Source organism: Xenopus laevis, chromosome 9_10S (assembly GCF_017654675.1).
Source record: "Xenopus laevis strain J_2021 chromosome 9_10S, Xenopus_laevis_v10.1, whole genome shotgun sequence".
NCBI classification, from domain to species: domain Eukaryota; kingdom Metazoa; phylum Chordata; class Amphibia; order Anura; family Pipidae; genus Xenopus; species Xenopus laevis.
Window position 1 is genome coordinate 23,521,732 of NC_054388.1, and position 26,531 is coordinate 23,548,262.

At 40.0% G+C, this 26,531-nt stretch overlaps 1 protein-coding gene across 6 annotated transcripts in view; it reads left to right on the forward strand.

The window, feature by feature from the left end:
* The first annotated feature begins 396 nt into the window (after positions 1 to 396).
* Positions 397 to 26,531, forward strand: part of bahcc1.S (BAH domain and coiled-coil containing 1 S homeolog) — a 140,277-nt gene continuing 114,142 nt past the window's right edge. For 3 of the 6 annotated variants that reach the window (XM_041578925.1, XM_041578928.1, XM_041578927.1), the window contains exons 1-2: positions 14,007 to 15,342; positions 23,273 to 23,516. In XM_041578925.1, coding sequence (XP_041434859.1) covers positions 23,363 to 23,516 — 154 coding nt within the window. In that variant the 5' untranslated portion in view covers positions 14,007 to 15,342; positions 23,273 to 23,362. Of the gene's footprint in view, positions 2,088 to 14,005; positions 15,343 to 23,272; positions 23,517 to 26,531 lie in introns of those variants that run through there. The other 3 variants (XM_018238333.2, XM_018238334.2, XM_018238332.2) reach the window with 3 other exon arrangements.

Below are 26,531 nucleotides of genomic sequence, written 5' to 3' on the forward strand. Positions count from 1 at the left end.
CAAGGGTTTTTTTACAGTTAGAACTATGAAGATATGGAATTCTCTCCCTGAAGCAATAGTACAGGCTGGTACATTAGATAGCTTTAAGAAGGGGTTAGGTGGCTTTTTAGCAAAGGAGGGAATACAGGGTTATGGAAGATAGAACATAGTGCAGGTTGATGCATTGACTAGTTCCAATTGCTGTCTTGGAGTCAGAAAATATTTTTTTCCCCCTCTGACTCAAGTGGCTTCAAATTAGTTTTTTTTTTTTGCCTTTCTCTGGATCAACTAGCAGTTAGGCAGGTCATATATAGTCTAAAAAGGTTGAACTTGATGAATGTGTATTTTTTCAACCTAAGTTACTATGTAACCGTACTATATAACATTAATACTTTTTCTATAAATGGATTGCTAAAGATGGCTTTGTTCTGCACATAGTAGAATTTTGACAGGCATATGTATTTTGAGTATATTATCATTAACTTGAGTGTGAGCTGCCATGTTTGTTTTTCACCCATAGACCTGATAAATCAATGCCATCCACCCAGCAAACAGTGGTGCAACCACCAGCAAGCACCCTCATGTGACCACCACAGTGTGCAGCAAGCAACATCACTTCCCGTTTAATGGTGGTTAGCAAGTCATATGGCTAAAAATGTGGGTTGCAAAAATTGTTTCCAGGCAGTATTGGGCTTGTGGCCACATTTTCCTGTTCTCTCCTAGAATTCCAGAAATGGGATATGATAGAAATTCCCCAAATCGGGCAATTAAAAGGGATTAAATTGCAGCACAAAAACAGGGCATCGTATAATGACAAGGGACTGCAATCTAAATTCGATTATCTTCGCTAGAAAGTTCCCTTGGAATGCCGTGCAAATGTTTTTGCGGATGGAAAGGCCAAATCCTAGTAGTCCATGAGTATGAAGTGCAGCGATTGTACTTAAATACAACTGGGCTTCTGCGCTGACTGGATTAAAAAGCGCCGTGTAAGTCTCTATACGTGGCACTTATACAGCTCCTCGCACAGCTCAGGCAGTCAGAGGGCGGTACCTAACACGTCAATACCTGGGGCGGTGCCTGGCAGGCATGGAGGACAATGGCAGCCCCGGGAGCGGAATTGCACGCGGCTCCTTTAAGAGACGTATCTGCTTGTTCGCCGAGCATCGGACTTTGAGGGAGAGGGTGACGGATTGCACAAGATGCACTGCGGATGTGCTGCCCAGAGGAAATTGGCGAGGACTGAGTGCTGCTTGGGGCTGCGGAGTTCCTGCAGGGCCTTAGTTCTAAATGCTTCTTCCCAGGAATGGGTGCTCTCCCCAGCCCCAGAGCGTGAATGCCCGGGAGATCCTGCTGGGATCCGGCATGTTGGGGAGGGTGGGGTGAGGGGGATCCCAATCTGTGGTGGGCGGGCTCCTTTTTCCTTCCCTGGGAAATATATGTAATAAAGGTAAGTGCTGAAAGGAATAAAAATTCTGTTTCGCCTAAAAGCCCCATTTGTGTATTTGTTAGGGACGCGCATTCCGCCTGGGGGAGGGGGAAGGGCAATGGTGCAGCAAGAAACAATAGGACCCGCTTTAACTCCTGCCAGACCGGCGGATGGGAGAGTCAAGGGCTTGGCACCGCTGGGGTTAAATTTGGAAGGGGAGAAACATCATTTAAATATCTGGTTAGGGCAGAAGAGATTACATTTCGTTTCTCTCTCATCAATTTTCTGTTTAATGTCACTGGAACTCCATTGTGGGAGAAGAGAGACGTCACACAGCCATAAATTTGTGATTATCCAGCTACCAGCAGCCTGGCCTTTAATTCAATGGATTTGCTCCAGGCAGCTAGGGATCCAAGAGCTGGAGCCCATAATCCTATTTATTAGAATCACCATAATAATATCGATAAGTGAGAAGCTAGCACAAAGGATCTGTACAGGGACCGCGCAGTCCAAATAGGAGCCAGCAATCAAGTAACTTCCCCTTTCCCAAGAGCAATAAAAGCACCAAGTGAGGGATCTGCTAGAACAGGAAATTATTTCTCCACCCTACTCTATGCTCTGTGCTGCCTGAGCTCCATTCTCCCTGGGATTGCATAGAAATGAGCCAGGACATCACTCCTAGGTAGGTTTGCTCTAAATTGTTTGCATTTTTCTTATTTTTTTTTTTTTTTACTTATCGGTTATACATCGTTCTTCAATCTTATACCCAAAAAAAAAAAATTAAATACACTCCACTTATATTCGATTATATTAGATAAATAGTAATATTACTTTAGAAATGGCCCCTATCTTCAGCTATATGGGTAAAAAGCAACACTTTTTCGGTTCGAATCCCTGCAGCTAATTAGGAATATTGGAAAACACATTGGAACATTTCTGGAATGGACATTTAATTTAACACGTTTTTCTATATATGAAAGGGCTTAAAGGAAATAACTTTAATTCAGTTAGAAACAGATCAATCACCTTTAAATAAAGTGTTCCGTTAGAAATAAGATATTGTAGGTTTTTAGAGATTTTAATTATTGGTTTATTATAAACTATATTTTTCAGTATCCATAGTAGAAATAGTAATATTAGCAATAGTAACTGTTTTTTTTTTTTTTGTTTTTTTTTTCATTGTCATTCGTGTATAGAATATATGATACATTTGTTAAAATGTATGTTTGTTTTACATTGAAAGAACAATGGTCAGGGACGGCTTCCTTTTCTATTTCAAATGAAGATTTTTCTATTAAGTCAATTAATCAGCACAAACAAGGTCGTTTTTTTCCATTTCGCATTGATTGTCTACATTTAAATCCAGAGTCGAAATTTATATTGCTTTTGTAGAAAATAAAATAATTTTTTTTTTTTCTTAACGATTTTTAATTAAAGGCATTGACTATTCGCTTAGCAAAGGAGTCCGAAGTGAGAATTCTATAGAACAAATTTGCAGTGTCATTTTCAGGAGGATTTTTGCTCCAAATTTACCGCGACCTTTACATTTGATCTAGCATATTAAAATCTTATTTTTGGTAGACGCCTGCTTTTATTTGTATACAAATAATACTATGGCAGAGGCATAGAAAGCAATGTGAAATAACCTCGAAAAAGAGGAGAATATTTGTGTGTAAGGGATAGGGTTAATATAGTACGAGTATTTATACATTTTAGGTTAAGATGATTATTTGAAATATGTATATTCCCTTACAAGTCTTATCTTTGTAACATTAGTTGAGATACTGCGTAAGGAGGAACTGTTGGCTTTTGCTTTCGGTTTGAGCCACCCCCACCATGCTGAAGGCTGGGATGATATATATGGGATTGCAGAGCAGTGCTTTATTTCCTCCAAACATAGCCTTCATGCTTTAGAATATAAATTTTGTCTTAATTGCGGACACCAAACTCGAGATGAACAGCAATTGGGGGGATCTATATTTTATTTGGGTGCCATCATATTCCGCAGAGCGGTACAATAAAATGGCACTTTCAAGGTTGCATGCGAATACTGATTGATACTGGAGGTAAAGAGGGGCTTGCTCATTAGAGCTTATTACTGAACAGACCTTCATGCAGGTTACCCTAGGGTTCCTTTTTCACCTCTTTCAGCAGTGCACTCTGTTTTTGATCTTCTAGGGAGATCAGATCAGCTACAGGACATAATGTACTCTATTTGTAGTAATTTTGTCTTACTGTAGATTGATGAACACCCAGACCTTTAGTAATGCTTATTTGTAGCCTTTTTCCAATTTTTGTACATCTCCTCCGATATTTCTCACTCAGCTTACCCCTCGACTAAATTCTGTCAGAACCCAAACGATTTTTATTTAATCCTTTTTCTATTTGTTTTCTTTTTTGAGTCAGGGCACCTCCAGTCTCATCTCCTTGATTGGAACACATGACTCCAATTAGCTTTTGGAGAAGTCATTAGCTAGAGAGGGTCACATATTTTTCCAACTTGAGCTGTGAATGTTTAAACCATGTGTTCCGTATTGAAGAGGAGAGTTACAATTGTTTTGTGTGGTATTAGTTTAGGCAGATTTGTCAGTTACTGTGACTTGGTTAAAGATTAGACTATTTTTAGAGTAATTTAATAAAGAGAACCAAGAGGTTTAAGATATGTATTATTTATCCACAATATATTAATCTATGTATATATAAATATTACCTGTTGTCAATAGCAGTATATTTTTTCTATTTATGCATCGAGGACTTACACACAGGCCACACACATATTATATGTTCAGTATCTATAATGTTTATAGAAGAGCTTCTCTATGCGCGTAAAGAAGATTTATTTAGGAGTACTGCCCAGGCGGCAGCTAGGAAGCACAAATCCTATTAGGACGGCTCAGGGTTAAAGAGTGAATGCTGGCCTTTTTTGCCACAATCCTTTATTTCTATTTATTTATAGTTTCATAAATTTGATAAGAACAGATTAGTTTTTCTTTAGAGGAAAACGAATTTTATTTAGTGATAATGCAACACACAACCATTTTTGTATCTTAATTTTGTGTCCCAAACAGCCTAAGCGTAGTACTGTTTTCTAGCCTTATGCAGACTATTAGAAAATGAACATTCTATTAGCACGTGTTACTTATTCTTGCAACTGTACAGTATTTTATATATATAAAAAAAAATAAGGCTGGAAACTGAGCTGGGGCCACTTATATATTTTTTTTTTACGTCTGGGGACTTGCTACTAATCCTGTCTTGCTGCATATACTGGCCCCCTCAACTTAATCATCTTGTAGTTGAGACTGAGCTAGCCTATTTAGCGCCGGTACAGAATAAAATGGGTGCAAGAGTGGTGATGTTTGTGCCCCATATTATTTAATCAATGGAAAATGATAACTGTCGTTTAGCACTATAAATTGAGTTATTTCTAGTATAACTCAAATTCAAAAAATGTTTTGATATTTCATGTGTATGTAATGTTTTATTTTTTTTATTTTAATACAAATAATGGTTTAGTTCAGTAAATTTATTCCTTACATAACTACATTTTAAGTGCAAAAGGACTTCTTTACTGGGGGGAAAAAAAGCTTAAAATAAAAAGGGGCCAAGTTAGAATTTTACACACACAACTAGTGGTAGATGAGGGTCTGCCAAATGAAACATGACTAGCCCTTTTTATTTTATTTGAAGTGTATTTTTGTCTTGTATAGTTTTACTTTATTACTTTCAATATTTTGACATTTGAAATTCTAGTGCTACCAAATACTTACTACGGCTTAAGCTGAATATATGAATGGATAAAAACTCTGAGCTGGTTCATATTTTGTCTTTTTAAGAAATTGTCTTAAAACGGCGAAATATTGACCTATAATGCATTTAGACAGTTATCATTATTGCTAGTGTTCTGAGCAATGGTGTGTTGCGGAGAGCAATGGATGGCAGTGTTGTTCGTGTCCGTGGGCGACGAACTTGCTAGGCTGATTCCCATCTGTCTCGCCAGCCTTCCTCGCTTTTCCAAGTGTGAGCCCGAGGCAGTGGCCAGGCCTGTAGAGAATGGAACCAGTCTTTCCAGAAGAGAATGCTGTGTGCTCCTCATCGATCACAGAGCTGCCTATGATCCCAAACATCAGCCCCGCTCAATAGCATTGATCTGCCCAAAGTCCGTGTGTGCACTGATAATTAATAACTAACAAGCCCAGCCTGCAATAAATGCGCACAAGTCTCCCTCCTGCACTTCTTCCGTGTGTGATCACAGTAATGGTTAAAATTTCCCCTGATCGCCCAGAGGGACCTATGGTTTGTGACCCTCTTGAATATTTTAAAAATGTTCTTGCTTTTGTGGGTGAAGGTCTGGTGCTAGGCCTGCATACTATCGGGCAACGATTGGCACACAAGATAGCAGGACAGGCTATACATTTAAACATTCATGTATTCCCCCAACCCACCCCACCCCCAGAGGCCTTAGAACAATCCGTCGCCATTTCTGCAAGCGCAGCGCTTGCAAATCGCAGCAATATTTGAATGTGACCAGTAGTACCCTGTGCCACTAATATGCAGTTTATCTAAACATGCTTCAGCCCCCTCCAATGTAGGCTGGAACAGGATGCCTCCTATAGAAGGGGGCTTGAGGGCCTGAGGCGGATATAGATGTAGGGAAAATAGGGCCCCATTGTGTTTTTCTATATCCCTGCTGGAACACTCGTCCACCCACAATACTGGGTCTGGGATGACACCTCGGTCTCATCTTTTCCTACTGCAGTTATAAAATTATCTTGTTAGAATTATTGCTTTTTTTACGGTTTTTATTTAATTCTATGATTGCTAGCCACAGAGGACAGATGAAAGGGAGAATGCGAGTCAGATGGGGAGCTCCCACGCGCGCTGGATGGAGGGGCAAACTGGGCACTCCGGAAAAAGGCAATACACGAGGGCAGATACAGACGCACACGTAGTTTTTAATTATTTTTTTTTAAAGTATTGCGAGACATTTGTGAGAAATTATTTGCACAGCTTTAGATGAATAGTTGCACATTTCCCATCAAGTCTCTATGTGCTATTTTCCTACATATCTAAGCTTTGGCTCAAGCCCAGGGTCGAATGCAACTTTGCTAAAGAACTGGCAGTGTTTCATGCCTCTCTGCTCAAGCCGAAACGTTGGCACAATAAATTCCCTACGATGACAACAAATAGAAGTGTGAAACCCCCAGTAGCAATTAAATGTATGTAAGTCATGGCGTTTTGATTGAGGGCATTGGGCATATATGTAGACACATGTGACATCTTTCTACGCACACATTGTATCATTGCGCCACCTCATCATAATGTTGAAATAAATGAGTGCTTCCTCTTGAGTCATTCTGGATCCAGCGATTGTTCCAGTAACTGCCTCACTGGCAATGTGTTCTTATTTTGCACATATATTTAGTGTATCTTTTTTGTGCATCTGTTTTTGTACACAAAATGCACTTTGTATATGATATATACATATACACATTATACACGGAAAAATCTATATTTACACCTGATATGTGTGGGTATTATGCTCATTATTGCAGATGTTTGTGTGGTGCCATAAGTGACTAGGATATGACTTTTTTTTCATGCAAGCAATCCACACCAAAGAGCAGGTATTTATCTAGGCTTTGGCCCTCCACTGCTTGCAGAGAATTGGGGAGACGTCATAAAATGTACTTACAGGAATGTCGGAGTGACTATTGATTTCTGCACTATGCGATGTCCCAGAAGCCTGGGCTATTTAGACTGTCCCAAAGCAGGGATTTAGAGGATAAAGGGGTTGTCCTAGGGAGGGAAATGTGCCCGTGTAAGAATGGCTGGGGCACAGACAGAAAGAAAAGGGAGCCACTACTTATTACTGTAGAATACAGATGCCCGCGATTCCACCACAACAGCTATGCCTGTGAGAAAGGCCTAGAAGGCAACAGAATTACACTAGGAGACACTTGGATTATTTGGATGCTGCTCTCCTGCCCTTACCCAGATACACTGGTTTATTTCTTTATCCTGACTCATTTACAATGTAAACTTGTGCAAACTGACAGCAGACGCTGGCGGATAGATGATTGCAGCTGACAGCCCGTCCCAAGTGAGTTGGAGGGGGGGGGGCTTTTTGAACGTCTTTTAACCACATCTCTGCTGGAGCCCTTGAGTTGGAGACTGACCGCTCCAGATAATCATTTGTTGGTGCCCTTTTCATCACAACGTTTCTGCAAATAGGGGGTTACCCAAAGCTTCCAGATGCCCCCAGATCCACCATTGAGCAAGGCGCAGAATGGATCAGCAGCTCCTGTGCTGAATGATCCCATTAGGGCTAGGCTGCCTCTGTTACCCAAGCGCACAGCTGCTTGTGGGTCTGAGATGGTTTTGGGGGCACCTCGGCCCTTACACTGTCGGTTTGTGTGTCACCAACGGTCACACCAGTACCAAGGCATCAAAATATGTGTTAAAAGGAATCCTATGTAATAGGCCCCTGATTGTCTGGCAGTGGTTCGCCTCACGTGCTCGGGACCTTAGCATTGGAGGCTGGAGGAGGGAACACGCCGGGCAATAGGAACTGTGTGCGAGTGATAGACTATTATAACTCACAATAACGCGTGACCCTCCCACTTCCCACACACAAAAAGATATATCTATATCATCTTTGCCAGTGGCATGCCCAGGGCTTATTAGCCGATCATTTAGGTTGCTGGTTTAACCAACATAAGAGTCATTTGTGTTTGTAGACTATGCAAGTGAGGTGATAGGCGAAACATTTAGATTTTAGCAGATTTCTCCAAAGTGGGTGGTAGGATGACTACCAATAGTCGGCAATATAAATTTTCGGGGGTGTGATGCCTGCGCTCCAATAAACCCTAGAAATGTCCATTTAAATAATACATTGGTTTCCTTGCCTGGCTACTACTAATTTGGTGGGGCTTTCCCTTGGAGAACACGTTTAAATACAAATTTAGTATATATACTAGATTGAATCAATTTAAGCAACTCTTCAATTATGCCAATCAGAAATAAATATAAGTGTAGCAGGGTCATGATCTTCTCCTTCAATCTATTAATTATCATTAATTAGGATTACTACCTTATTTTTGTTAGAACCCCCTAGCTCAGCGGTCTAAGGAGCCAGCCACCTTTCTACAGACCACTGCTTTGTGTCAGTAACAGCAGAAGCCGATACAATCATTCTTTTCCTCCAGAGGAGAGGATCTAGGAGAGTATCTGTGGGGCAGCGTAAAAAAAGATCTCCGTTGGGTGTAGATTGATCTAAATTAGTACTTTTTTTTCAAGTGGCTCCTATGGAGACAATATTCACAACAGGTTAAGCCTGAGGATAAATGTGAAAGGCCACGCATACAACAAATACCTTCGTATTGTTTTGTAGAAGCAGCTCATGGACACTAGAAATAAGTGCAAGACACAAACCTGGTGGGCGGCACATAGGCAGCTTTCAGCACTACACAGGTTAGCCCAGGTCTCTGCTTCTAGTATTTTATTTATCCATAGCAAGGTATTAAAACTCAGTAACTATCTGAGATATATACATAGATATAGAGAGAGAGAGATAGAGATAGATACATATATATATATAGATACATATATATAGATATATATATTTATATAATACACAAAAGCCATGAATATCCTGTAAATTATATCCTTATAAACGGTGAGTTCTGATGTCATCAGTTATAAACGGTGAGTTGTGATGTCATTTCTGTCACATTACTCACTGAAATTTGTGTATTATAATAAATAAAGTACCCCCAGTTGCAAAATATGAGGATATTAGAAGTTACCTCGGAGTTCCATGACCTGTATAAAAACACTCGGCCTTCGGCCTCGTGTTTTTATATGGTCATGAAACTCCTCGGTAACTTATAATATCCTTATATTTTACAAGAGGGGGTACTTTATTCACTATATATATATATATATATATTTCTCCAATAAGTATCCGCACTCCAATGCAATATAGAATAAGGAGAGGTGCACGGTAATTTTTGCATACACCAAGTTTCCAAACCAGCACTCCCTTTGTTGAAAAAATTTAATTTTTATTATTACATAGTATCTATTTCCAACGTTTCGGTCCCTGCTGGGACCTTTTATAGATAGATAGATAGATAGATAGATAGATAGATACAGTGACTTCTACTTTAATTCAGGAGATACATTATTTCTTATGTCATGTGAAGTGTCAACACTAAACACGTTTATACGGTATACTACACAAAAGACATGAATATCTCTCATGTCTTATAAATTATATCCTTATGAACGGTGAGTACTGATGTCATCAGTTATAAACTGTGAGCAGTGATGCCATTTCTGTCACAAGACTCACTGAAACTTGTGTATTATAATAAATAAAGTACCCCCTGCTGCAAAATATGAGGATATTAGAAGATACCTCGGAGTTCCAAGACTGTATAAAAACACTTGGCCTTCGGCCTTGTGGTTTTATATGGTCATGGAACTCCTCTGTGACTTCTAATATCCTTATGTTATAGTGCAGTTTATTCACATCACTTGTGTGTTATATAAGTTAGCAAGGTGTGAAGAGACAAAATGAACAGGAATAATAAACATACATCAAGTATTTGTCTATACACAATTTTAATACTCTACCTAGTGGATACACTACATAATAATACAAAAGAGAGAGGTTAGCTACATTCATATGTACATACAGCTCTCTTTAATTTAAAAGTAAAATATTCCTGTGACCGCTAAATTGAGCAACTATTTAGAATGTAATAGCATATTAATAGGTTAGCAAACAGGCCAACGAATATCTGCCCCGAGAAAAGGCATTAGGAATCAGTACATGTACAAGTGAGTATTCACACCACTCAGCAGGAGACTCAAGGAGGCTGTAACTACCGAAATGTTTCAGGTAAATTTTAGTTTGTTATAGTATGGCTACTAATTCTTAGTTTTTAGTGCCTTCATTTTTTTTTATAGTTTTCGAATTATTTGCCCTCTTATTATGACTTTTCCAGTTTTCAAATGGGGACCACTGACCCCATCTAAAAAACAAATGCTCTGTAAGTCTACAAATATATATTTATTGCTAGTTTTTATTACTCGTCTTTCTATTCTAGTCCTCTCCTATTCATATTCCAGTGTCTTATTTGAACCGGTGCATGGTTGCTAGAGAAATTCGGACCCTAGCAACCAGATTGCTGAAACTGCAAACTGGAGAGCCATCGAATAAAACAAATTAAAAATTAACAACCACTTTAACAGCCAATAAACACTGCGACTCACTGGGAGCTCCATTGTTCTATACCTGTCCAGTTTGCACGCTGGGCAAATTACACAAAATTTAATATAGTCTCATATAGTTGTGTTTGTATTGTGTCACAGAGAGGCTGCATTAGAAAGTCTTGCAATACCACAATCCTTCTAAACGGAGATATTTGCTATACAGTGGCACTAGATAAAAATCGCCTATATAAGTATACAATGGATGCAAATAGAGAGAGCTGGCTGCACCGTCATTGTCCATGCTTCTGCTTAAATAACTATTTTATATCTTTATTAGTAAAAATTAGTAAAAAAAATAAAGGCGTAGCACAGCAGATAAGACCATCAGCACTATTTCTGTTTGAAATTTTAATAAATATTCAACTATACTTCAAGACTGCCACGTCTTCCTGTGTTGAATGACCCATTAGGACTTTGTGTATGTGTGCGTCTGTAGTTCAGCTATTACATACGGGCAGCTGCAGGGAATCATTACTTGTTTTATCACCCACATACCCAGGGTGAGGCGTCCAGTGACCGCGTGGTTGCTGCAAAAAAAGGGGATTAATAGCTGATGCAGTACGCCTGAAACACGAGAGGGTTAATGCTAAAGGCCCAGTTGGAATGTGGCCACCGGCCAGCTGAAGGTTCCGAGTTGAGTGGGGTAAATATTCGGCTAAACCTGTGTTATCTGTTGTGTAAGTGGAAGGGAAGTGTGACATGCCAGCACTAGATTCCTTTCCATTTCTATGGCAGATGTGTAAGTCAGCACTTTCCGACTGGAATGGGGAACTTGCCATACTGATTGCCCTTAGATCGGCTTCTATTCTGTGCTGTCTGCAAGGAAATGCCCTTTCTGCTAGGCTGCCAGGAAATACAATCTCTCTAGATTTCGTACAGTTCATCTTCCCACCGTTGATGAAGGATTTCATATAGAACAAAGTTGATGTTCATGGTACAGTGTAGAGCTGCGGGGACATTTGGACTGCATATAGTATGTATGTTCTAAATTCTCAGGACGGAGTACAGAATTATTTATGGGAAAGATTCTGGATAGTCTGCCGCTCACCCATACCCCAAATGGGGTACTAATGTGTCTTTTTGTGACAGTAAGATGTTTGGTGGCAGAGCACTTGCTCTGTTTTAGTGCAGCTCAGACATTTTTTTTCTTCTTACCAGAGCAGAGTGATAGATATAGTACAGATTATTGCAGGATGACTCCACACACCAGGGTGGGGGAAGCCTTATAGCATGTAGTGACTATAGACTATAGTCACCCCAAATTATACTGTGTTTGCATTGTTCCACCACCCCGTGTATACGTAGCAGCACCCTTTGGAAAGAAGATCATATAAATCTCTAGAAGATTTTGAATTAGATCCCCCAAAAGTATTTGGAATGTTTGAAAGAGACGGTAAAGTCACTTGAGATTATTCATACAAAAATTCCGAAAATTGATTCTTTGACACTAAGTGCAGTCTGTGCTTGTACTGATCATACAGGTTACTGCAAAATATCAGAGATGGCTTAGTCAACCCCTTACAAGGGTTAGAAAGAGGATAACTTAAATGCAAAATAATTGCAATATGGAACAGCGGCCCATGGGGAAGATATCGCTTGTCTTGCCTGCTGGCACCCACCTATGCCATAACCAACCCCATTTATGTTTCCCTTTTCTAACTACTTTGTTTTAGGAGTATACGTATAACAAAAAAAAGTCAAAACCACAAATCAGACGCAAATATATACAAATTTTCAATACAAGTCCAGTCATTTGCCATACATTACATTTGCACTGCATGTGTAGTTTATTTTAAAGATATAGATTATAATAGATTTATGCGCGATTAAGTAGGACTGCAAGTACGTGTAAAGAAGCAATATGTAAGTGCACAGGACTGGCAATCTGTGGGTTCTGGCAAATACCAGATGGACTGCTGTAAAGTGCCATAGATACACTATTCATTGGGCTGGTGTGTGGGGGGGGGGGCTGTTTGGGCCTCTGTGTACCTGAAACGCCTATTTTGATTCCCATTCCAGACCTGACAGGCCCCCATTAAATGTTTAAATATAATGCCTTTATAGAGAAAGCTATCGTTCATTTTTTCATCGCGGATGCTGTATAACCTCATAAGTGTAACCTCATTATTATAACCCAATAAGTGCAGCAATATACATCAGCACTATAAAAAGAATACCCCCGCACGCGCAAATGCGCATATACTTTTAATGGCGTTTCCTTTATGCAATCATCACTAACCCTCTACCAATGCATTATTATAATAGACTGTGGGTCGCAAAAAATGTCCGGGACCTTCTATGGCAGTCTCTTATATTAGGAGCCACACAAAATATATACACACAAACACACACACCTAGCTTCCCTTTAACGCGAGCACTATTATTAATTCGTCTACCTGTTTTAACTTATCTCCCCCAACATAGATCGCATTCCCAAATAGCTGGAGATAACACAACACTAAATATTAATGTCCGGTGTAGCCTGAATATTAACCTAGCGAAACCGACGACTGATGCTCTTTTATTTAATGCTGATCTACAGTTTATTTTGAAGTCAGAACTGACCCACCAATAAGGAGAATCTCTAGTTCCATCGTTGGAAATGAAAGGAAAAGCAGAGGAGTTTAAAGAGTTGTCCCAGTAGGCACAGAACTCCCCTCTACACCCACACGGAAGTATTGCCCCGAGTACTACTGATGAAGGAAGGTCGCTAAACTGCCTCTTGTCCCTGTATCACCCGAGCCCAGTGTCTCCAAACCTCTGCTTTGGCCTCCACTCGCCGTGCAGTGCGCGACCCGGAAGCAGGAAGAGAAAGCCACGGAGGCGAAAAGGGGTGCGGGAAAACAAAAATCTTCTCCCGCGCTTGGTTTAGGCAGAAGGGCTGCAGTGCGAGTATTCACGTTCAATCTGTAGGATAGCTGGCCAGCAACGTCCCTTCCATGCACAAGAGAAACCCAGAACCCCCCATGCGCTGTTCTGCATTATTTTCTAATAGTAAATGCATCGTTTCGATTTGAAGCCCTCAAACCTTGCTCTCTTTCTGGCTCTGGAGCCATGGGGGTCTGCCTATGGGGGGGGGGTTGGTGAGGGGTACTTGAAACCGTCTCCGGCTTATCTGCTTTCATCAAGAAGTCAGGGCAGCCTAGAAACCGCCGGGCACAGTAATTGCTTTTTTTTTTCAAGCAGCCCTGTGCGGACTGGCCAGCAGCCAATCAGAGCCTTGTTTACAATCCGTGATTGACAGCTGGCTGGAAAGCTTCCAACCAATCACAAACGTCTCGTGGGAATATAATGAAGGGGGAGGGAGGTGTGCTAGTTTTAACTCTTACCTGGCCGTACTGATTGCGTGCTGGTGCTTTCTGCCAGAGCGGGGATTTATTAATAAGAGAAATCGCTTTGAATTGATGCAGTTCGGAAAAACAAGACATCTTCCCACTCCTATAACATTACACACGTTATGCTGAAAAAAACTATTTTTATCTGACAGGTTTATTCGCGTCTGCCGCCCATCGTGTGTTGTTCATTCCATTTTGCTTCCTAAAGTGGGAGGAGCCTATCGTAAATTACCTGTTCGGCGTTTTAGGCAAAAGACCTATTTGTTACACAAGAGCCTGGCCCATGTAGCTGATCGATCGAGTGACCGCAACCAAAACTGGAGAAAAGTTACAGAAGATAAATTGGCCCCTACTTGACAACGACTCGAGAGTGGCCCTGGGAGTTCTATTTGGTAGTGAAGAGGAATGTTGGATATTTGTGCTGCTCCCTATGTAGGGCGTGAAATTAGGGAGAGAAATGAGGGTCGCAGTCTGTTCTAGCACGGCTATCCCAATAACGCTGTACCGTTAGAAGATGCGCCTGACATTGGCCTCTGCTGACCCCTCCCCAGCCTGGCACAGCATCTCACACTTGTCAGAAGAACACAGGGATTTGTTTTTTTGGTTCAGCAATTGGGGCGCCCCGACTGACCCTAGCAAGAGAGGAGCAGACTGTCCAGCCAAGTTGTTACTCAAAGAGAATAGTCATTGAACGGCGTGTCGAACATTCATCGTTCGATTTTCTTTACAGTTTTCACCTTGACACTTGCATTCTTAATGAGTATTTCTATCAAGCATCCTGTTAACAATCTTCCCCGATACCTCGTCTCTTCTAATCGACCCTCACATAACCCCTTCTCCTGACCCTTTACCCTCTCGCCTCCCTCCCCCCACAAGCCTTACACACTCCCCCACACTTGAATTAGGCGCCTTTGTGTTGAATAGCAAACCGCCCCCTTCGGTCTCCTGATTGGTGGCTCAGAGGCTCCATCCCCCACCCTGAGTGATGACAATTCCCCACCCTCATCCTCCTAAAAGATAGCCATTGGTAGGTCGCAGACTTCCTGTTGTCCAATGGGGCTGCCTGTTTACGCCAGCAGAGCGGCACGAGTTCCCTGTACGGCGGCCAATGAGCGTAGTGTCCTGGGCTGGTTGACTGGCAGCCGCTTATTAGTATGCAGGAGGAAGGAGGGGGCAGTGTGTGTGAGTGTGAGTGAGTGTGTGGGAGAGGGGGGGGCTGCAGAGAGGCTCAGGCCGGAAGCGCACAGTCCAGTCACTGCATGCAGAACCCGGGGAGAGCACTGCGCCGAGCTGCCTGCCCATGCACCCACTGCTCTCACAGTAAGTACTCCCTTCCCACGGCTAGTCGCAGCGGCCGCCATTGTCATTATCTCCGAGACACAATCGCTGCAACATTTCTATTTTAAATTCCCGAAAGCTCTGCTCGAATTTTACAATTTCGCATTGAAATTGAAATGTTGTTTTTTTGTTTTTTTTTAAATATATAAATCTGTGAGAATTTCCTGGCCGGCCCTGATTTTCCATTAACAATGAGACGCTTATTAGATAAACACGATTTTTTTATTTTTTTTATAAATATTTGCAACAATTCAACGAGATTGGGAAAATGTAATTTGTTGACTAATTGGTAAATTTCTCTCCTTTCCCGGCTCATGACAGTGGGTTTTATTTTTCTAAATGATCGTATCGTTCGATCAGATCTAATTAGGAAACATGCGATTCATACAAAACATGATAATAGTGAAATATCTCTACAATGTATGCATTTAGTTACTGGGATCCATAACAAATATGCGGGGTTTTTTTTTTGCGTGACCTTACGCTCTAGTGATCGCATTTAAAGCAATTATTTTCATAATTTCCCCGAAATCGTAATTGCGCCGTGCAAGCGAAATTCTATTTCTAAGAACAAGGTCTATTGAACGGGGGCGTCCAGTGCCAGAATATCGGCAGTTGCTCCCACGTACCTGCATTTACCTCAGTCGGGATGTGGATTGCTCCCAGGACCAGTGGGCAGCCACAAACGCAGTCGACTGTTCGCTTTGTGTCCGAGGAAGCGGCAATCTGCCTGAAATCCCACACATTTCCCCCTCCAATTTTGAGCACTTTAATATTTTTTTTGATTTTCTTGTATAAATATCTTCCTATCCCAATTCTGCCTTTAATTTGCACGATGGATTTTATTGGTAACCATGACTGATTTGCATGTTACCATTAGAACAAGGATTTAATTGATTTCACACAGAAGAATTTTTTAATACATTTTTTAAATTTTTTCCGTGAGAAGCGCCTGGGAGAGTTGAGATCAGCAAGAGAACGAGTGATCGTATTGCTAACTGAGTAGAACCTTCCTCGGAGCACGCTGCCTTCCTTAATCCCTCTGCCGAGCTGGGTATGGCTGTACTTGGATCCCGCTTGCTTCCAGCCCATATATATGTAGTACATAATGAATACAACTTGTATAATGTGTATTCTAACCAATTCCTTACCAAAGGACCCGTGCAGTTTCGTATAGCCAGAGCTCGTTTTCGTTTCTACAAATTGTACATCTAGGAATGAAATGCCGAATGGATTTCCTTTGTGTGTACGACACACACAGTTTACGTGGGCTTTGTTTCCTTCGATTGATTGTTTTTTAAATGATTTATTCTGCAGTAATTGTTTAAATACTTAAACATGCCGGTTTTATTAAACCAAAAAATGTTTTCTTCCATGGTTGCAACATATAAATGGGCCTGTGTGCAACTGTAGAGCATGGAAAGGAGCCAGTCTAACCATAGAACTTCATAATGCCAGGAAACAATATGTGATCGATTGATATTATATAGGAAGGGTTGATATACATTTATATATTATTTCACACACACACACTGCAGAGAAAGAGAGCAGGTCTTGTTTGTGTAATATAGTAGAATAGAACAGATAACGATTAGAAAGGGAAAGCAAACTATTTGGAGAATCCTTATTTGTTTCTGTTTATTCGCAATGCCAAACTAACATGTATGGTAAAATTATCACATGGGCAAATAGTTATTCTTTGAATGCCTGCTGTTATATAGCTGAAATCAGAAGGTTGTGCAAATAAAACGCAGCACAATTAGAGCAAAGTTACACTAAATGGAGTAAAATCTTCAAGAAAACAACAATGGTTTATATGAACTTGTTCAATACTAAAGAGGTAAAGGGGGGGATATTCAAAGGTGAAGTTTGGCACTGCTGTGGTGGATTAGATATAAAATATGCTTTCTTTATCTAGGATGTGCTTTATTAAATATTAATACAATACAGGCTGGGAATCCTAGAACGAAGATTACACCCACACTGACAAGAATGTGTCAATTTAGATCAACTGGAACACGCGTAAGGCCTTGTTTTGTAAAATAAGGGATCTGTTTAGATATGGGGGGATACTGGCAATATCAACCCTCATATACAGATAGTGAGATAACATCTAGCAGCTCCTGCAAAGGTGGCCGATGGGATCATACGGGCTGTATACTGATCTGCCCCACCCCACTGGCAGGGCTAGGGTTAAATCCTCCGAAGGCCTACAATCATCTGTGTAGCCAGTATGTCCTAGCCTCATTTAGCTTTAACCACCCCCCCCCCTTAAATGTAAAATGAAATTGAGATTATTACGTTTTCTGAGAATGTATTATTTTAGCCCCGCCAGTATGAGAGAGAAAAAAATAAAAATAAAACCTAAACAACCCATCTTATATCTGTGAACCCTTATCTTTTACAGCTTATCCTGTTGTCCAACATTCTACATATATCCATTGCATGCTAATCTTTCAATGCATAGTTTTCCTACATATGTTTATGCACAAAGCCAACTAAAATTGAATATGTGAATGCCATGGACATATATAGCAAGAGATGATTGGCACTTGCAGGCACTGCCCTTTGTCTGTCCCTGTGGGGGTCCCTCCCTGTGTGTGGATTTATTTCTCTTTATCGTTAAAAAAAAAAAAAATGTATTTTATGAAAGCTTTCCAGACAATCAGATTTTATATGCTGATAAGACATTTACAATAAATTCCTAATAAACTGTGGGCCTCTGTGATATTTACACTATATACATATCTAAATAATTTACTACTAAGTGGCTTATTCTATAGTCTCTAAATGCGACATTGCTGTGCCAAGATGATTAATATTCGCAAATCAAAAGCAATTTTCCATTGACTTGTCTCTAGTATGGATAGGATGAAGGAACAGTATATGCTGCTAGCTCTAAAGGTTCCTACTGCAGCCTGCAAGGAGAGAACCCAGAGCCACAGATCCCAGGCATAAGTGTGATTGAATGTTAGCTAGCAGTGGGCAACTGTTATTATGGACTGGTTTGAAGGCTTCCAGTGTCACAAGGCTCCAGGGGCAAATGCAGCCCCTTAGAGAGAGCAATGTTCTCCCAACTTACATCAGTCACTCTGCAGACAGCGGCATTCGGTTAATTCTTGATGAAAATGACTGGGCTAAGTAAAGCACCAGTCTCCTCATATGATATTGGAATATAAACTTTAGGGTTATGTATTTTTTCTACTGAGGCCATCATCAATTGCCTTTACCACACTGCCCTGTTCACTGCCATACTTGCGCTAAAATTCGAGCTTTCACTTGCCCAAAAAAGCTGGCAAGCACGTCTGGGCTCCTTAGCAGCCACATGTATGCTCTCTGTCTTTCACTGGTAAATTGTGTACATTTCTTTTTCTGACACTGCGCTTTCCAGTGTGATAATGTCTTATTGTTAAGACTTAGCGTGCAGTTAAAGTACGCAAAACGGCGCATATTAGCTTGCGTGCGCTGATGTTTTAAAAGTTGAAGCTGATTTTGGTCCCAGATAAGATAATATATAAAGCTGATCGATATGCAGATCCATATATTGACATTCACAAGATGGATTTATCTCTCTGACTAAATATTCAGCCCCAGCAAATGTTTGCATATAGATTAGCAGATGAAAGTGCGCTCTTTCCTATACAAAGGTTGGACTCCCCAAGTACTAAGTTATTTCCCCTCCTCATGCTGTAAGATTACAAAATGAGTATTGAAAACAGCTGGAGGCGTCCCAGAGGTGCATTTTTGAGCAGCACCACAGCGTGAGATCCTGGCTGGGGCTAGATCCTGGGGAGGGGTGTCCTTTAGGATGGGGGGGGGGCAAACCAATGAAATATGGCACACTAACAGGGCACTGATTGTAACAGTCCCTCACAATTGGACTCTGTAAGGCAATGTCTTCTTTATTAATTGTACTTATCTGTAGCATGGCAAGTGTGTATCTGTTATACACATACAACACACACATTTAAAATCTTCGAATTAACCCTTGTGTGATGCTGTTCACAAGGGTGTAAAAAAAAACCTTTTGTTTCTATTAACCCCCTCCCTCTTTTGAGCACCACAGTCACATGGTTTCCCTTAGGGAAATACTCCTCTCCTTCATCCTTAAAAATCAACATATTTTTATCTATCTATCTATCTATCTATCTATCTATCTGTTTGGTATCTTACTGTGTTTTTTACTCCTAAACAAAATCTTTGCCTCTGCTTTCGCTTCGCATTTTAAGACGATGATATACAGTACTGTTATGTACAGTAGCCTAAGTGTGAGCGAGTAAAGAGCTTCGGTGTTTTAATGGATTTTTAGTAGCAGCACCACCGGTTCCCCAGGAAAACTTTGAATGATTTTTGCTCAATCATTCATCCAGCGCCTTGATTTGTCTAGCACTCTTCTATATATCTTGTTTATTAAAGATATACAGTCAGTTTATAATGTAGCTCCATTGTATTATATGTAATATTATAAACATGAGCTACAAATAGTTTTACCCAGACTAAAGACAAATCCTTGCTCATTGTAAATTGACAGGATACATTCTGTCTTCCAGAATTATTTTTACATTCCTAGTTATATATACTGCACTACATATATTTAATGCAGATTATACACTGCACATCACCTATATTCGGAATATTATATCAACTCTGTACATTGCAGTTCTTAGACGTTTGGTCTTTATTTTTTCTTTTGCTGGTTTATTATATCAATCAGAAGTTCATATTTTCTAGAAATCAGAAGAGTTAATATTTTCAGTGCCACCCATACCAAGTGTTATTTTTACAGCTCTCGCCTAACCCCTTTCCTTTGACTGCTGTGTGGGAGTGTAGTAATATTTATAGTTTATACTTTAAATGAAGAGTGGTAATCTATTGCATGAATAGGTTAGCCTCTGTAAATTATTTCTTTTGTAACTTTTATATAAATATGCCCAATAGAACTATGAGTTTTCCATATTATTCTTTTCTTATTTATTATACACCATTGAACGCATTCTCCCAATTGGACAGCATACTTGCTTCCCATTGTAGTGTATGGGGCTCTTTCAGGCACAGTAAATCGTAATGTTTTCTTGTGCTGGGAAGATTTTGCCTGTTCTTCTTTATAATCTGGGGAAGTCAGATTAAACAAGGAGTGGACATACCATACTGCATTACTAGTAACAGTATATTAAGATACTTTCCTTTGCTGGTGAGTGACATTGTAATCTATGAGATTAACTATGAAACTTTCCAGGATCAACCTATTTCATTTGAGTTGTATTTAATATGTTACATTGTGCCAGCCATACAATCTCTGACTATATATCTGCCATCCTCTGTTACTAAGAGTTATTCATTCTTATAATTTTGGACTATTTCTATCCTTTTTTTATATTTTTTTTTTTGTTTATAAATGCCTGTTTAAAGTCTGTTAATTTATTTATAGTGTCACCATGCTACAATTCTGACCAACCTCCAAAGTAGAATCCAGGCAATGTGGAATTTATAGATCAGCACAACTTTCTGATACTTTTTGATTACAAATATTAGGACCTCTTATCAGATTCTGATAACCCTTTTGCAACACTGGGGAAAAAAAAATTATTTATATATATATATATATATATATATATATATTATACAAAACAAGTGATTGTAATGAACCCCCAATATTGGGCAAATGTCCCAAGAAAAATGAATATACATATAAAAAAAAATGGAGCACTCAAGGGACTTATGAATGGGTGAAAAAATACTGGTGTGTCTGGGATGTCTTTTGAAAGATCAAAGGTCTCTCAGCAGGGGCCTAAACCTTGACAAAATATATTTTCAAGTCTTGTGAGTTCTCCATTTTTTCCATCTGGATATCAGAAATATATATGTACATAAATGGACCTTTTCCAGCTTCCTTGTGGCTGCCCTTGTGAACACTAATCTCTAGTATATACAATATATATTTTCCAAGGGAAAAAAAATTCAGCATTTACTCCTACGCTACCGCAAAAAAAATGTTTTCTGCTGACATTGTTGAGCTTAATTTAAGCCTTGTAGCCATGTATTCCTAATGAGAACCAATGGTCCACTGCAGCAGTGTCTGAGCTCTGAGACACAGGTACCACATTGTTTACACTGGTGCTATCGGTACTGCTTAAGCAACCTAGCAAAGTTGCTAGATAAGGATAGTAAACAAAACCATCAATCAAATGAAAACTAGAAAATGCACGTGCACAGTGCACATTTGAAGAAACTGGAGTGTGGGTCCATTTTGAATCAACGAATACATAAATTATTCGAGCACCCAGGTTGTTAAAGTAGGGGCACAGTGCAGACGCCACTTGTATTTTTTAATATATATATATATATATATATATATATATATATATATATATATATATATATATATATATATATATATATATATATATATATATATATATATATATATATATAATCAGAAAATTTTATTATTTTGAAGGGACAGTATACCAACTTTTCAACATTAGTGCAATAAATGGGGCTTTTTATTGGGAAATATCAGTTTTTTTATTTCTTGCTCTAAACAGGGCAACGTTTGAAAATAAAATTATGCCATAGTCTACTTCTGATCCGAAAGAGCAAAATAAACCAGCTCTCTACTGAGACACCCTCTGTATAAATAAACTTTTACCCCAGAAACAGCCCATCTTTTTTAGACAAGGAGCAGTTCATTATACCGAGGCTTCTCAATGGGCTGCTGGTTTGTTTGCCTGTACAAAACCTGGACAAAGACACCTTTTGCATTAGCAATCCTTAAAGATACAGTGTGAGATTTTCACCACCAAAGCAAAGGAAGTTACATTAGACATTTGTTTACCAGTAGAGTGACTGACACAAAGGCCTGGCTGGAAGTGACAGAGAAATAATAGTTTTCCTTGCAGTGGGATATGGGTTACTTCCTTGCATCATGCAGATAACATTCGTGTGTGTGTGTGTGTATACCGTATGCAGTATGTTTACTTTTTACTGTTTTTCTGTTGGTCTTGGGGATGCTGTTTGTACATGCTGTTTCATAGAGAAACATAATATAATCTCTTGAATGATATATGTCTACAGGTATGTCGTCCATTATTCGGAAACCAGTTATCCAGAAATCTCCAAATTATGGAATGGTCTGCTCCCATAGACTCCATTTCATCCAAAAAAATCGTTTTTTTTTTTTTGTTTTTTTTTTTAAAATGATTTACTTTTTATTTGTAATAATAAAATAGTACCTTGTACTGGATCCAAACTAACATATTATGAATCCATATTGGAAGCAAAACCAGCCTATTGGGTTTATTAAATGTTAGAATTATTTTCTAGTAGACTTAAGGTAGGAAAATCTAAATTATGTTAAGATCTGTTATCCGGAAAATCCCATCTTCTGGATAAGGTCCCATACCTCTATTGTAAAATACAATCATGTGACATAGGTGTTATCACTAAGCACAATATATAACTGGTGGTGCCACTAAGCAACCTAAAGATATACTTCACAAGTTATTCATGGCTCTTTTTGGCTCATGTTTTTACATATGATTTATTTGTACATAACCATCCTAAACTAAATTAAAGATGTCAGCAGGCATATTCTAACAGTGATCACCTTCACGGTTTTCTTCTGTCAGTAGCAATGCTTAGCTGGCCTAGACACATTTTATATCTGTAGATTGGAGCCACTGGCCTGGTTGCAAACAACAATGCAAACATTTTATTAATCTGCAAAAATAATTGTGCGTTTGTCCCTGTTAATGCAATACGATATTTGAGCCTTACTCAGGGGGGCTGTTGTAAGATGCCATAGACACTCCCTATTTATTAGGGGGCTATTTGGCCCTCTGTGTACCTGATTTATTTTGAATCTCAGTGCAGACTTGGTCTTACATTAATTTCTGGTGTTTTGTCTCCACAGAGGATGATCCAAGAGCAGCAGGAGGAGCCCGGCCCCACCCCCGGGACCTCCCACTAAGTAAGCCCTGTTTTTCTGCTACGCCCCTCCGGGATGGACGGCAGGGAATTTGTGCCTCCCTCTCACCTAAGTCACCGTGGAGCCGGACGAATGAACCCTCCTGTAGGCCACAGTGCGGTACAGCATCCAGGCCATTTTCAAGCTACAAAATACTTCTCCTCCCCCTTACCCATGGCGACCCATTCAGGTAAATCTCGCCTTTGTTATATTGTCGTATGGCTTAGGTTAATTGCTGAATTTGGTCACTTCCCATATTTCATTGCTCTGGCATTATAAAGGCCAGTGGCTTCTTAAGTTTGGTGGTTAGATTATGTAATAAAAGGAGCAAACATTTTTACCACAGGTAAAGTCGCTTATGGCAAACAATCAGCAGGTACTAGTTACTGGTCATTTGTTTAAAAGCAAGTATTTTATCAGTTGCTATGGCTGACTAAACCTTTGCAGCTTTCCTGTGATATAATGGGATATGACCTGAGAATGGGAAAGCCTTAGGGCAGCGCTTCGTTTCCAAAGTCGCCCGAAGTTGCCTTTTGAGGCAACTTTGGAAAACGAAGGTCACTGATTGCCATCCCACTGGCGATTTATATTCTAGCTGGCAGGAGGCAGTTCGAGTAGATCAGTTGCCCAGAAGAAGAGGACATTTGTCGCTGGGCAACTAATCTCCCTGAATCTGAGCATGTCCCTTAGGGGATTTCCATTTTTTATGCTTGTTTGGGTCCATGTGCATCACCTGCTATTGCTAACATTACATTACATTAGTAAAGTAATCATACATTAGTGTTGTTTTAGGATACCTTATCCCAAAATGAAACATTAAATGTTTATCAGAATTTCTTGCTGCTTAAGACTTGTACTACAAAACAGATTTCATTTTTCTCTTTTTTTTTTTGATATTACATTTGTTAAACTAAAACAGTTGTAAAATAATATGTGGTGTGAAGGTATGTATATGTGTTTTTTTTCGAATGCACATAGCAGGGAGCTAATAGGGGGAACACCTTTCACATCTGCTGTTGGGGATGCTTGGAACTGAACAACAGAATGATTGTTCCCAAAATCATTGCAATGTTCTCTCAGTGGAAATATCCTTCATTTTCTGTGTTATCATTTACCTCTGGCCTAAATAATCTCTTGCAATGTTGTAACTGTTTTGTGTCAAACAAACAATACACTGTATCGAATGTGTGTTCTGATTATTTAATAGAGCAGGAAACCGTTTTTAGCTCAGCTTGTCTGGATTTAACTGCTGAGGCAACATAAATATAAATTCCATATCTGCTGATGTGTTTGTAATGTTCTGGATTTGAGGAGATTTTGAATTCTTTGTATCTCATAGGGTTAGTGACTGAGACCCTAGTGCAGTGATCCCCAACCAGTAGTTCATGAGCAACATCTTGCTCCCCAACCCGTTTAATGTTGCTCTCAAAGCAGATTCTTATCTTTGAGTTCCTGGATTGGCGGAAACTTTTGGTTGCATAAAAACAGTTGTATTGCCAAATAGAGCTTTCTCTAGGCTGCCAGTCCACATAGGAGCTGCCAAATAGCCAATCACAGCTCTTCATTGGCATCCTCAGGAACTATTTTCAATGCTTATGTTGCTCCCCAACCCTTCTTACATTTGAATGTGGCTCACAGGTGAAAAAGGTTGGAGATCCCTGCCCTAGTGGTATAGCTGTTTGTAGTATAGTGAGTGTACTTCTTGAGAAAAAAACACTTCTGCACATTGTAATATGGTTTTAGCCCCTTAACTGGGTGGCATCATTCTTAAAACCAGTCCAACTCATTTACGTGTGTACTGTAGAGCAGCTTGTTTGTCATCTGTGCACATTTTGGTGCCTTTGGCAGCTTTAGGCAGGGCCGCCTTTAGAAATCATGGGGCCCTATACGGCAAAATGTTCTGGGCCCCATGGACCCCAAAGCCTACCCCATGGTAAAAAGGCCATGCAGAAATCAAAGCTAAAACATTAAACCCCCCGCATATCTATAAAAAGACATTGGTGGCCAGCCCCTACCCCCCCCCCCCACAAGTTCTAAAAAGCCATTGGTGATCAGGGGCCCCCCTTCAAGTAAAAAGAAAATTGATGGTCTGCCCCCCCCCCTTCAGTTGAAAAAGCAATTGGTGGCCTCCTTTAAGTTAAAAAAAAAAAAAAAAAAACATTGGTGGCGAGCCCCCCCCCCCCCCCCCCCCCCAAAAAAAATGCTTGCCAGGTTTGGCCTTAAGAAGGGCTCGGCCATGCTTCACTTACTTGATAAGCTGGGCCCCCTGCTGTCAGCATGCTGGAAGCTTCAGAAGAGAGTACTGGAGCTCCCATACCTGCATGATTTTCTATTTTTCTATTTCCTATTCAGTTCTCTGTACCCTCATTGGTCTTAAGTTTAACTCAAGGTAAAGCAGCATTGGGATTGGATAGGATGAATGGGAAGTTCCTACTTCACCTATCCAATCCCTGTACAGCTTTACCGGGACTTATCCTTAAAGGACCACAGAAAAGGAGAAAAATTATGCGTGCATAGAGCTGCTGTCCTGTTTTCTGAAGCTGGCAGCACTCCCGAAAGCCGAGGGCCTGGCAAGTAATTGAAGCATGGCCGGGTCCCCCTTAGACAAAATCCTGTGGGGCCCAGGACAACTGTCCCCCCTCTGCCCCCCTGATGGTGTCCTTGGCTTTAGGCAAAGGAAGTTCATTGCAAACAGGATCTACAAATGATTAAAATTTGTACAGGGGATATTTCCCTCCCTTTTATTTTGCTGACCTGCTAAAATGTGCCTTCTATCGTCCTTGTGTACTTCATCATGTAAACAGCAGCGGGAATCCTTTTTACTTGACATCCTGGAAGCTGATATGGTTTCAGGAAATGGTTTATTTTGTATTCTATCTATCTCTATTATTCAGTCTTCCCCTTTCTGCACATATGCAAACATGTATACATCTGTGTGTAGTTTTCATATTTGCCTTTTTTATTTATTGCCATGGAGACAAAAATGTGTTTACATACAAATTAAATGGACCATGCTGACCACTAATCCACTCCAAACCTGTAGTACAGGATGCATTTTTAATAGTCGAATTGGCGAATATTCGCCAGGCGAATAGGCGCTCGATCGAATATTCGCTCGAAGGATTTTCATTCGATCGAATGCCTTTTTATTCGATCAAAAACTTGGAAAACAAGCCTATGGGACTTTCCCATAGGCTTTTAAAGC